Below are 14,106 nucleotides of genomic sequence, written 5' to 3'. Positions count from 1 at the left end.
AGTTTGCACCAGTACAGACTAGAAGATTAGGAAGTGTTGTCAATTCTTCTATTTTCACTCTCAGGGATATGGCCCATGGCTGTGATAATCTCCTCTATTGAACTGACAATAAATATCAGAAATCATCTTCTGTAGGTCAAATAGAATTTTTTTAATTCACTGACAACACAGATATTGAGAAATGAAGAGTGATTTAAACACAAAGTTTATTAGCAATTTGTATAATGACTAAATGGGATAACTGAAGCAGGGACACCTAGACTGGCCCTCGGACCAGAGACGCTGCACTGTCCCTTATCCCAGAGGTACACCCTGTCATGGTCAGGTCTGGATTGCCAGCGTGACCTTAATTTCTGTCCGAATCCTGGTCTAGCACCCCTCTCCTCACCCCTGAGGGGCACCTAGACAGGTCCTCAGACTGGAGACCCTGCGTTGTCCCTTATCCCAGAGGTACACCCTGTGGTGGTGAGGTCTGGATTATCAGCATGACCCTAACTCCTATCCGAACCCTGGTCTAACACCCCCACCCCTGAGGAGGGCTGGGACTGAAGTAACAAATCCCACAAATTACAGACAAGTGAGAACGAAAACATGTACACACTGCAATCAGACCCAGGGGAGACCAACACAAAACGTGCACAGGATAAGATAAGATACAAAGAGGAAATCAACTGATAACAGGGATATTTCCAAACCACACAAGATCACACCACAGATCACCAGAAAATGGATCACACACTAAGGGGCACTTTGCACACTGCGACATCGCAGGCCGATGCCGCGATGCCGAGTGCGATAGTCCCCGCCCCCGTCGCAGCAGCGATATGTGGTGATAGCTGGCGTAGCGAAAATTATCGCTACGCCAGCTTCACACACACACTCACCTGCCATGCGACGTCCCTGTGGCCGGCGACCCGCCTCCTTGTTAAGGGGGCGGGTCGTGCGGCGTCACTGTGACGTCACACGGCAGGCGGCCAATCGGACCGGAGGGGCGGAGATGAGCAGGATGTAAACATCCCGCCCACTTCCTTCCTTCCGCATATCCTACGGAAGCCGCGGTGACGCCGGTAGGAGATGTTCCTCGCTCCTGCGACTTCACACACAGCGATGTGTGCTGCAGCAGGAACGAGGAACAACATCGGACCGTCGCGTCAGCGTAATCATGGATTACGCCGACGCTGCACCAATGATACGATTACGACGCTTTTGCGCTCGTTAATCGTATCATCGAGACTTTACACACTGCGATGTCGCATGCGATGCCGGAAGTGCGTCATTTTCAATTTGACCCCACCGACATCGCACCTGCGATGTCGCAGTGTGCAAAGTGCCCCTAAGACTGGAATCGCTGGAGCTATTATTGCTGATGAGGAACTGGATCCAGCACCTTATAAAGGGTGGAGGCAGCTGTGAGTGGCCATTAGTAGCCTGAGCTCCTAGCAGCAATTCACAAGCCAGCAGGGAATAACTCCTGCTGGACTGATGAGCAGTGAATATGAAACAGCCGGCGCCCAGCTCTGGCTGAAGAACTAAGAGACCACAGATTGCTTGTCAGACTCTGCAGTGTGAACAGAGTCTCACGCTGCCATGGAATCTAGCGAGTATACAGCAGAACACCACATGACAATATGGAGTAAAAACAGTGGGGCACTGCGTAAGGAAAAGGGGCAACATAAGTGAAAGGGGCACAGTGTAAGGGAAAAAGTAAAAGTGTAAGGGAAAGTGGCACAGCATAAGGAAAAGTGGCACAGCATAAGGGAAAGGGGCACAGCATAGGAGAAAGGGGCACAGCATAAGGGAAAGGGGCACAGCATAAGAGAAAGGGGCACAGCATAAGGGAAAGGGGCACAGCATAGGAGAAAGGGGCACAGCATAAGAGAAAGGGGCTCAGCATAAGAGAAAGGGGCACAGCATAAGAGAAAGGGGCACAGCATAAGGGAATGGGACACAGTGTAAGGGAACGGAGCACAGTGTAAGGGAACGGGGCACACTTCTAATTCATGATGAGGAGCTGGGTTGTTCCCTATGGGAGACATCCCCCTGTACTACCTTAGATTTCTGGCGCACACTACTCGTTAGCCACTCCAGGTTAATGAAGACGCATGCACCTCTTCATGGATCAGGAGCGTTGACTCAAACACGTTCCCTCAACAAGAACTGCGTGCACAATGATCTGGATAAATCTGTTCCATTTTATGAATAATTGGTAAAAGACTGACGAAGATACATTTCAGTGAAAAAAATTATCAGATTTATTTTGGTTCAAATTTAATTTTTCATTTCAGAACTTTGTATCATGTTTTGACCTCAGAGGTAAAATGTTTCCTAGCAAATGCAATGAAATGGTTAAAATATACTGAGGATTAAAAAACCAGGCCTGTTACTGTTTTATATATGGCTTATGTTCCTTTGTATGTACATCTAAGGAGGACAGAAAAAGAATAAAAAATCTACATTGACTTCACCATTTGTAAGTTGATCAAACGAAACATTAGGTGCTTCAGTGTTATTTTCTGGGGATTTGTGGCGTTAGATATTGTATTGTTTAATGACTCGGATGATATACACAAAGCTATTATAGGTATTATTACTAATTACCCGCTGAGTGTCTTATTGATTCGAGGTCTTTAAGGTCAGACATTGTAGTTTACTTGATTTGTAGCCAATGAATTCCAATTACTATAACTATGTGAATGTGTACTTATACCGTACCTGTTCACTGTCCTCCTCGTCACTGCTCAGCTTCAGATCATCTTCAAGCATGCTATAGAAGAAAAAGAGAAAAATATTAAAAAATATCCAAGGTTTAGATACTATAAATACAATTCTAATTTATTATTGAAAGGAAAAAATATACAAGAACAGGACTCGAGTATTCCGGCAGATCCATTGACAACGAATGTAGTGGAGGATGACCATGGGGCTATACAGAGTCCCAGTAGTCGGACCCCAAGCGATCAGTATGATGTCCCCATCCAATGAAAGAGAAATAACTTTCAATTTTGGGTCAACCTTTTTGCTTGAGCTGCGTACACTGCTGTAAAATCTAATTTTGATCAGATGGCAAGATTAGAATGAATGACAAAACCCGGATTTCCTCCTCAATGCTCCTGCAACGCACCCACTGCATGTCACAGTGCATGCTCACTTACCTTTTCTATATTGCGGTGTAAAGAGAAATCTCTGGACATATAGTTGCTGGAGTTTAGGGAAGATGGCTGTCAGAACAATCATGCAAACAAAAATTCGCACTACGCTCCATTTGGGACCCCAATTTTAGTAAATGGTGGGGTCCTCTGTGGTTGGATCTGTAGATATCATCCAATTATCCCCTGCTCTCTAATTTTATATTCTCAAATGTAATAGTGACAGGTGTTGCTGCTGTGTTCTGTGGAACTCCTAATGAGACTCAACATAGCTGTAGAAAAAGACACGGCCGCACATCCAAAAATCATAAGTCGATCTAAAGCCGTTAGGCAACAATTAATGCACCCGAACATGAGGTTCTTGGTTAAACATTCTGATCAACCTGCCACCTCACAGCAAACCTCTGAGTGGGTCCTTAACTTATGCCTTAAAGGTGCGGCGCCGCATGCCAACCACCGCCAAAGCAAGAGTGCACCAGCAGGGCAGGTGACCAGGTTCCTCATAGCGCCAATACAAGGTTGAGTCCCCAAGACTCCAGGCCAAACTGCCCCACAGACACAAAATCACTGCAAAAATGGCCACCACACGGCAGAAACACCTTATGAAAGGAGATGGACAACTCACCTTCCATCAGCTCCCAGTATGTGAACTGAGAGCAAAGAAAAATCAGAACCCTCCTTGCAGTATCCTATTAATTAAAAATGCCTGTTCCAAATGGGAGGAGTGCTGGTCCAAGAAAAAAAGACAAAAACAAAACAGAGGGTATAGGTACATTAATTTTTGCCTGGCGGATTTAGATCAAGATATGATTTATTGATGTGCAGCCATGTCTTTTTCTACAACTATATCCTAATGAGACTCACAGAACTCCTGAGGTTTTTGGATTACTGGTTGGGAAAAGCTAGGTACACACTGCATCTACAGAATACAATGGAAGCTTTTCCAGATGTATACTGTAACGTTGATATTTCACAAACGGTGGTAAAAAGTATGTTCTTCTGCATACTGTTTAACTATATAAAAAAGCCCCTTAAAGGGAATTGGTCAGCAGATTTTTAACACTTCATCTGACCACAACATAATATAGGCAAAGAGATTCTGAATCCAACGATGTATCACTTAGATTTCTTGCTGTAGCTGTTCTGAAACAATCCAAGAATCTAGATTCAGGAACACAGCAGAGCTGAGAGAGCTGTCCCTGCCCACACCAGGCTCTCAATAGAGATTGTGCATTGACTGTGAGGTGTAAATCACAGCAGGGGGCATATGTGACTTGTGTGCACATAAGTTTCTAGTCCTGTAATGGTAATCACAGGGTATTAAACCCTTTAGTTTATGTAAACAATTGCCCACACCCTGAAAAGAGAGGCACAGTTGCTTTTTGCTTTTTAACCCCAGCAGCATGCTGTACTCAGCTTACATAGCAATAAGCTGCTGACAGATTCCTTTTAAGAAGGTACTTTATCTTTATAGATGGCTTAATGGAAAGAAAGCATAGCTTGAGGTATACATTTCTTTACAATGGGTCCGTATATTGGACGTCTGTCTCGCCATCCATCCTTAAGTGGGCGTCGATGGGAACATACTCCTGAGCATATGTGCCCGCAGTCTGGACCTAGCCTAACACTGGCTTAAAACATGCCCCTAATTCTATTTATTGGCTTCCTTTTATCACAGATGTCAGTCTCAAAAACAGTGACCTTCACAGATACCGGCGCTTATATCCTTATAATTGATAAATAAGTACAAAAAAATGGGATTTCTACATTATATTCCGTTTACGAATGACCTTTGCCATAGACAGACAATCAATTACGTGCTAAAACCGCCATCTAATTATTTCCCGTCATGAATGTTTGCGGACAAAACAGAGGCAGCGGAATGTCTGAAACTTTCTTTCAAACATTGTATTCTGCAGATGCCGTGAGATCTATCACCAGCTAACACCAGCTTGATCTGAACTGACAGGCAGGCAGAAATATGCTATATGTCAGTACACTGGCGGACTACAGATGTATCACCCTTTTAAATGTGATTGCTGTAAAAGTTGAGTGAGTTAACTAAGGCTCCTCTTGTTTGAAGGAATCCCTGGCAGTGCATTAAATCTAGTTTTATTTCTATCACACAATAAAGTTACAGCCTTCACAATACATCTGTACTGATCCATCTGTATGTCAATTGTAAGCAAATGTTACCAGGCACGCGAGAAACAATGGAAGCCACATCTCCGCAACACTTCATTACACAACGGGGAACAATTAACCTTTTGGACTTATATTAATCTGGAAAATGAACTCCTCAGGTAGGAAATGCTTTAACACCAAAGGTTCTATTTATTATTTTTTTATTTCACATTGATGACAAAGAAAAGTCATATCTAACTTTTACGTATTCTGGTTACGAGTAAGCTGAGCAGCAGCACTCAATGTCAGGCAGCAGCTGCAAAAGCAAACAAAATTTTAGGGTGTATAAAAAGAGATAAAATCCTGTGATTCCAACGTACTATTACTAGGGATGATCGAATGCCTCAAATATTTGGCTTCGCGAAAATTTTCCGTACAGGTCGCCTGTTACGGGGGAACCAGCAGATTAGGACCAGGGGGTATATATCCCAATCACCAGTCGGGGCCCACCGTGCTCCAGATGGTAATGGAGCTGCTGGCACCCTGTGGGTTAGGCGGAGACTATAGAGCTGGATGGCTCTGAGATAACCCAGGGAACCGGTCACGTGTATAGTGACACGTCAGACCGGACGACAACCCAGTTAGCGTTTCGGTGGAATTGGCGCAACCCCAACCATGTGTGCAGGGAACACGTCAGGCCGGATGGTGACCAGGTAGCATTAACCGAGAAGACCGCTGCGACAGCGCCCTGTCGGCCACGTGTGTAAGACACGACAGGCCAAGTGGTCCTTCGTTTCTGGTCACTACTCGAATGGCCACGTGTGTAGAGGACATGTCAGGCCAAGGGATCACACCAGTACCGTTGACTGGGAAGCCAAGGAGCATAATAGGTTCACACACCCAATCCTGGGACACCCTGTTAACTCCACAGGGGTCCTGAGGTATGCTGTCCATGCGCGTAAGAGGTACAACCAAACAGGTGGCGCAACAGGTGCGTTGTCCATATGCATAGAGGGCACTCTTGGACAGGTGATGCAGCAGGTATGCTGTCCGTGTGTGTAGGAGGCACAACTGGACAGGTTACGCAGCAGCCGCAGCCCAGTTAACGCCACTGGACTGCTATAGCACAACAGGAACAGTAGCAAGGAAGCACGGCGCCTGACCCTCATGTGCTGAGCCACGAATCTTGGCCTGACAGGCACCGTTCGCCTAGCCCTACCTATCGCTTCCAACAAGGCTTATGCCACCATGAATTCTAAGTGAATATGAGTGAAGACTACGCCCTTCCATGTTGTCTCCAGCCCCTTTTATAACCTAGATCCGCCCCAAACCCAGAGTGGAACCACCAAGGTCCAATAGCAGAGTGCCATATCATAAGCGACGTCACCAGCGGCCTATCCGGAACCGCCATGTCATTGATGACTTCATGGCAGCCACGCTCCAAACACTTCACCAGTCATCGTCTGACGACCAATGGTGAGGTGCCAGATCATAGGACGGGCCTCTGCGAGCCAGTCCAGAGTGGCCACGTCATCAGGACACCTGACACCCTCTACCCTATCAGGGCCTGCCACCTCACGGACATGCTCAGTGAGGTCCTTACTGGACCTAGCCTCTGATGCACTAAGTGCCTGAGCATGCTCAGTAGCCTGAACAACAGACTCAGAAATCAGACTATCTGCCTGAGCATGCTCAGTAGGCACATCCCAGCACTTAGACACAGCACGAAGTCCAAGTACCTGTGCAAAGAGGCTGTTAGGATTAATTGTGGGAGCATGCTCAATAGCCTGAACTGAGGACTTAGTCTCAGAAATCACACAATCAGGCTGAGCATGCTCACTAAGCAAAACACCGGGCTTAGACTCTGGCTGGGGTAAATTGGCGCGCGCATGCGCACTAACCGCCTCTCCACACTTAGACATGGTGGAAGGAGCAGCCAACTGGATGACCCGAGGCACGGCCAAGAACAGCAGCCGGCGCCTGGGCGCAACAGGAACCGCAGCAGGCTGCTTGCGGCTATGGCGGCACCGGTTCGTAACATCGCCACTATTTGAGCATTCGCGAATATTCGATGCGCAATGTAAGTCTATGGGAAACCCGAATAACAACTATTCGGAACTATTTGGGCTTCCCATAGACTTACATTGAGCATCAAATATTCGCATAGCGGTGACCTATTTGTCGGATATTCGCGAAGCCGAATATTTGAGGTATTCGATCATCCCTAATTATTACCCCTCTAGAAATCACTGTCAGTTGCATAAAAGTGTGTCAAGGGTGACTGAGCAACACAGGGAAACCTATACTGGCCCGAAGGCTAGGGCCCCTGCGCTCACCCTCACACCCGGAGGTACCCTTGAAGGTAGAGAGGTCTGGCCACCAATCTTGCCCTATCTCCTGTTCTTGTCTCTGATGGTAAAACTCCCCTCCACAACACACCACCCGGGGGAAGGGGCAAGAACAGAAGTCAACAACACCACCGATAAGTGAAAACTAACAGGGGTAACAACAACAACTTGTACACACGGCAATCACACACAAAGGAGCTACTAAAAGTGCACAAGGGGAAACAACATTAAAGGAGGGAAGTAAACAGACTACTGGGTAACTTCCATACCGTAACAAACACAACACGAACTGCTGCAGCCTGCGCCAATGCTGCAGCCAAAAAGCACAACAGAGAGAGGGTCTCTCCAGCTCCTTACTCCTCCTGGCCAAGCTTCCAAATGATTGAAAATAACCGGCATCCTCTGCTGGAAGTAGAGGGTATATATAGGACCTTGGAGTGGTCCAAACCGGAAACACCTGACCAGGAGACAAAAGCTGCTCCAAGGTAAACTAGGTTTCCCTGTGTTCCATAGTAACATGTGACAAAGTGATAGTGCAAATATTGTTTATGGAAGTTCCACATTAATATAATTTTATGTTTAGAAACGCTATTTAGCTAAAGAGTAAATCTAAAAGCAAGGAATATGTCTCTGTACTGTGAAGCTTTAGGCAGTCTTTCTTCCTCTTTAAAATGTCACTTCTATCTTACCTCCATGATATAGTATTCAATGGAGCGCAGCACTTTTTAGTATATTCATACAAAGTACCAAAAATGCTTTCCTACAAAATCAGAAGAGAATTGAGGCACAATTTAACTTCCATGGGGATCATTTACCAACTAACTGCAATTCAGTGGTTGTGCAGAGTCCTAAATTGGTTTTGTATACAAAGCTGAGTGCTGTCACTGTCAAGAGCATTAAATTAGGAATTAGCATCCTCTAACTAATTCACAAACTACTTCAGCATCTCTGTATTACAGTTACTTCAATTTACATCACAATTGTCATGTTGCACTGGAGCAATGAGGTCAAACCAACTATTATGAATTTACCTGACTCATATACAGGTATCAGAAGTATTAAGGAGGCTTTACACGCTACGATATCGTTAATGTTTTATCGTCGGGGTCACGTCATTAGTGACACACATCTGGCGTCATTAACGATATCGCAGCGTGTGACACTTATGTGGAACCTAAAACGATCGCAAAAGCGACCAAAATCGTTTGCCGAGGAGAGGTCGTCCTAAAACAAAAAATTGTTTACCTCTCATTAGCGATGTTGTTCCTCGTTCCTGCGGCAGCACATATCATTATTTGTGACACCGCAGGAGCGAGGAACATCTCCTTACCTGCCTCCATCGACAATGCGGAAGGAGGAGTTGGGCGGGATGTTTACGTCCCGCTCATCTCCGCCCCTCCGCTTCTATTGGCCGCCTGCCGTGTGACGTCGCTGTGACGCCGCATCACCCGCCCCTTAGAAAGGAGGCGGATCGCCGGCCAGAGCGCCGTCCCAGGGCAGGTAAGCCATGTGACAGGGGAGTGATGTCACACAAACGATGGGGGCGGGTACGCACGCTAGCGATATCGGTACCGATATCGCTACTGTGTAAAGCCCCCTTTAAAGTCTATAACACAGAGAAACTACACCCACACCCAACTGATCTCTGTACAAACTAGAAAATTCCTAGCTGCATAATTAAAAAACACTACTTTAAACCTGGCTCCCTAAAAGGCCATCAAAGGGTTTCTCATACCCCCCGAGGAACCAAAACGGAGGCCACTACACACAGCTAAAGAGAAGAGAGGAAGTGTGCAGAGGGATACAGGGACCCAAGATGAAAAACTAAAACATGTGCATAAAGGGGGTAAAGAAGAATAAATTAAGCAAGAGTAACCTACCACCAACCTAACTGAGGAAAGAGTAAAGGCTGCTTTACACGCAGCGACATTGCTAGTGATGTTGCTCGTGAAAGCACCCGCTCCCGTCGTTTGTGCATCACAGGTAAATCGCTGCCTGTGGCGCACAATATTGCTAGGACGCTTAACACATACTTACCTTCCTAGCGACGTCGCTGTGGGTGGTGAACAACCTCTTTTTTAAGGGGGAGGTTCATGCGCCGTCACAGCGACGTCACACAGCGGCCCGCCAATAGAAGCGGAGAGGCGGAGATGACCAGCATTAACGACATGCCCACCTCGTTGCCTGAGGACGCAGGAACGTTGCTGTTCGTCGTTCCTGGGGTGTCACACGTAGCGATGTGTGCTGCCTCAGGAATGACGAACAACCTGCATCCAGCACCAACAACGATTTTTTGAAAATGAATGACGTGTCAACGATCAACGATTAGGTGAGTATTTTTGATCGTTAACACTCGCTCATAGGTGTCACACGCAACGACGTCGCTAACGACGCCGGATGTGCGTCACAAATTCCGTGACCCCAACGACATATTGTTAGAGATATTATTGCGTGTAAAGCCCCCTTAAAGGTGTTGGACAGACAGACAAACAAACACACAGCAGTGAAAAAGCCTTCGCTGAAAGGCTAGAACTCCTTAACAATAATACATCCAGAAGTATAGCCAGCAAGGAAATGTAGGGAATCTATCTATCTATATCTATCTATCTATCTATCTATCTAGCTATCTATCTATCTATCTATCTAGCTATCTAGCTATCTATATATATATATATATATAATATATAATATATAAAGCTCAGTGTATGTATGTATGTATGTATGTGTGTATGTATATATGGTCCGCTAAAGGAATCCGCACCGTCGCATTTACAATCACGAAATTTTGCACAGACACTCCATGTCACTCAGGGAACGTCATAGACTATGTTTGGGCGGGAAAATTTAACCCCGTGCTTTCCAGTTACTCTACAAAAATCCTGCAGCCATTAAACTGAATGGAGGTGGGAGGTGCAGGCTATAAATAGCAACTGCCAGTGGTTGCTATAGGAACAAAATAAACTGTTAGTATAAGTTAGGATAGACGGATAGAGAGAGACAGAAAAAGACAGACAGAGACACAGACAGACGGGCAAAGAGACAGCCGTAGAAAGAAACAGACCTGGAAAGAGACAGCCCTTGAAAGACACAGCCCTGGAAACATACAGCCCTGGAAAGAGACAACCCTGGAAAGACACAGACGCCCAAAGAGACAGATGGGCAAAGAGACAGACCTGAAAAGAGATAGACCTGGAAAGAGACAAATGGGCAAAGAGACAGACGGGCAAAGAGACAGACCTGGAAAGAGACAGAGCGGGAAAGAGACAGACGAGGAAAGAGACAGACGAGGAAAGAGACAGATCGGGAAAGAGACAGACCTGGAGAAAGACAGCCCTGGAAAGAAACAGCCCTGGAAAGAGACAGCCCGGCATAGAGACAGCCCGGCATAGAGACAGACGGGCAAAGAGACAGACGGGCAAAGAGACAGACGGGCAAAGAAACAGATGGGGAAAGAGACAGACAGGGAAAGAGACAGACGGGGAAAGAGACAGACTGGGAAAGAGACAGACGGGCAAAGAGACAGACGGGCAAAGAGACAGACCGGGAAAGAGACAGACCTGGAGAGAGACAGCCCTGTAAAGAGACAGCCCTGTAAAGAGACAGCCCTGTAAAGAGACAGACCTAGAAAGAGACAGATGGGGAAAGAGACAGGCATGGAAAGAGACAGACCTGAAAAGAGACAGACCTGGAAAGAGACAGATGGGCAAAGAGACAGATGGGCAAAGAGACAGACAGGGAAAGAGACAGAACGGGCAAAGAGACAGACGGGCAAAGAGACAGCCCTGGAAAGACAGTCCTGGAAAGAGACAGATGGGCAAAGAAACAGACCGGGAAAGAGACAGACCGGGAAAGAGACAGACCTAGAAATAGACAGCCGGGCAAAGAGACAGCCGGGCAAAAAGACAGCCGGGCAAAGAGACAGACTGGCAAAGAGACAGACTGGCAAAGAGACAGAGACAGACAGATACAGAGATTGAGACAGATAGACTGATGCAAATACAGAGATAGAAACAGACAGACAAGGAAAGAGACAGACAGCGAGACAGATAGACAGCGACACACAGACAGAGACTGGGAGAGAGACAGAGAGACAGTTAATATCCCGAGCAATGCCCGGGTACTACATATATATATATATTCCACTCAAACTGGATAGAGCAAACCAAAATGGGACAACGGAAAACACTAGAAGAATATAAAATCAAGAAAGGAAAAAATAGAGGGAATAAAACCCCTCAGCATTAGGACCGAGAAGAAAAGGACCATAGCTCAGCGGACAGGGGAACTTACCATGGGACAAGAGGTCTTCTCTTCACATTGAATGCCCAGCTTGAGCCATGACACCATTCAGAATATTGAGCATTTGTGTAACAACGAGCCAAAAGTTAACCATGAGCCACGTAGGTATTGAGGGGTACTAATTAATACTGTATGATAAAACAAGCATTTTGGAATTTACTACATATTAATATCTCCCTCAAACATAGGCAAACATGTGCAATGCTCAGAATCTTTTTTTTTTTTCCTTTTTTATTGAGCTTGAAAATAGTGCACTGAGGCTGGTTGGGATTGCTGGAGCTCACTGATAGCTCCCGATCACGAAAAGTTTCAGATAATAGTCTGATGTTGCAGAGGAAAAGTTGCCTCATTGAGCAGATTTGGATGGAGCACTGTTCACGCCAGCATTTCTGCTAGCCCAAAGTGTCAATCAAGCAGGAGTGTTCAACCCCCAACTTTCAGTAAAGTCAGCAGGCTGGAGAGCGGTGTGCTGCTGAGCAACCACGATAGGTCAAACCGTAAAAAAACTAGTTTAGGAAACAAGTTATTGTCATAATTATTTCACTGCCCCTTGTTTCCTAATCTCTTTTCTCCAGCCATTAAGTGATTCAATCAAGTCCATCCACAAGTATGTTACGCCGGCCACTTGCACACTTTTTAAGCACCAATCTATTCACTGTATGTTTCGCTCTGCTCCACCCAGTACCAGCAGCCCAGCCTATCCTCACCATCAAAGACTCTAGTGAAGACTCATTAGACACTTAGCACAGCCCCTCCAGGGTAAACCAAGCCCATGGCGCACGTTGGTCCACACCCACCACCGTTAACATCTGTGCCTATTACTATCTTCTACCACGAACAACCCTCTCAGCCTCCATGTAAACTACCCTGGCCATGACATGGAACATTTATGCTGTAATTTGGTTTTCCTTAGGGAATTATACTAAGTGGTCATTTGGCTTCCAATGTCTGTTTTATTGAATATGTAAGGAATAGGCAAAATTTGACTCTGAGCCCCACTGCATACAATGGCTAATATGTTTGCATAAAGAATAGTGTTTGCTCTATATAAATAAAGGAAAGAGACAATAATAAATATTGTGTGGGTAAAATATATAATAAATAATAGATACATATAAAGAAAATAGAATTATATAAGAATTGACCAATTTACAATTCTGGTTCTCAGAACCCTGGAACATTGCTCACACAATCACCCGTCTTTATTTACCTCTTGTTAATACATTTAATTCACTGTCTTTCTGGTCCACGAGCCTTCATTCCTCAACCTTACAAGATTACTCTGCATAAAATGTAGGAAATATATTTGATTCTTTATAGCAAACACGATGCCTGGAGGGAGCAGTGAATTTATATTACATTAAATAGAGCCTTTACCGTAAATGTCACACATCTATATACAGGAGGGATGCTGCTGTGTACAGAAGAGCTTTTCCTCGTCTTCATTTTAAGGTAGTATGAATGTAAGCAACAGAAGTATACTGGGGTCTGCTTCAGTGAATACATCGTTATTATAAAATGAATTGTGTGCTTCATTAATATTATAGAATTATAATTACATCAGATTCTCAAGCTTTGTGTTCAGGTGACGATAGATAGATAGATCGATAGATAGAGGGATAGATAGATGGATAGATAGATAGATAGAGGGATAGATAGATAGATAGAGGGATAGATAGATAGAGGGATAGATAGATAGATAGAGGGATAGATAGATAGATAGATAGATAGAGGGATAGATGATAGATAGAGGGATAGAGGGATAGATAGATAGATAGATAGAGGGATAGATAGATAGAGGGATAGATAGATAGATAGATAGATAGAGGGATAGATAGATAGATAGATAGATAGATAGAGGGATAGATAGATAGATAGATAGATAGATAGATAGATAGATAGATAGATAGATAGATAGAGGGATAGATAGATAGAGGGATAGATAGATAGATAGATAGAGGGATAGATAGATAGATGGATAGATAGATAGATAGATAGATAGATAGAGGGATAGATAGATAGATAGATAGATAGAGGGATAGATAGAGGGATAGATAGATGGATAGATAGATAGATGGATAGATAGATAGATAGATAGATAGATAGAGGGATAGATAGATAGATAGATAGATAGATAGATAGATGGATAGATAGATAGATAGATAGATAGATAGAGGGATAGATAGATA

At 44.9% G+C, this 14,106-nt stretch overlaps 1 protein-coding gene across 3 annotated transcripts in view; it reads right to left on the bottom strand.

Annotated features, from left to right (window-relative positions):
- AFF2 (ALF transcription elongation factor 2) overlaps positions 1–14,106 on the bottom strand; it is a 763,896-nt gene that overhangs the window by 191,727 nt on the left and 558,063 nt on the right. For all 3 annotated transcript variants that reach the window (XM_075323783.1, XM_075323786.1, XM_075323784.1), the window contains exon 8: positions 2,713–2,764. In XM_075323783.1, coding sequence (XP_075179898.1) covers positions 2,713–2,764 — 52 coding nt within the window. The remainder of the gene's footprint in view (positions 1–2,712; positions 2,765–14,106) is intronic.

This window comes from Anomaloglossus baeobatrachus, chromosome 9, assembly GCF_048569485.1.
Source record: "Anomaloglossus baeobatrachus isolate aAnoBae1 chromosome 9, aAnoBae1.hap1, whole genome shotgun sequence".
Lineage (NCBI taxonomy): Eukaryota > Metazoa > Chordata > Amphibia > Anura > Aromobatidae > Anomaloglossus > Anomaloglossus baeobatrachus.
This window is presented reverse-complemented; position numbering and strand designations above follow the sequence as displayed.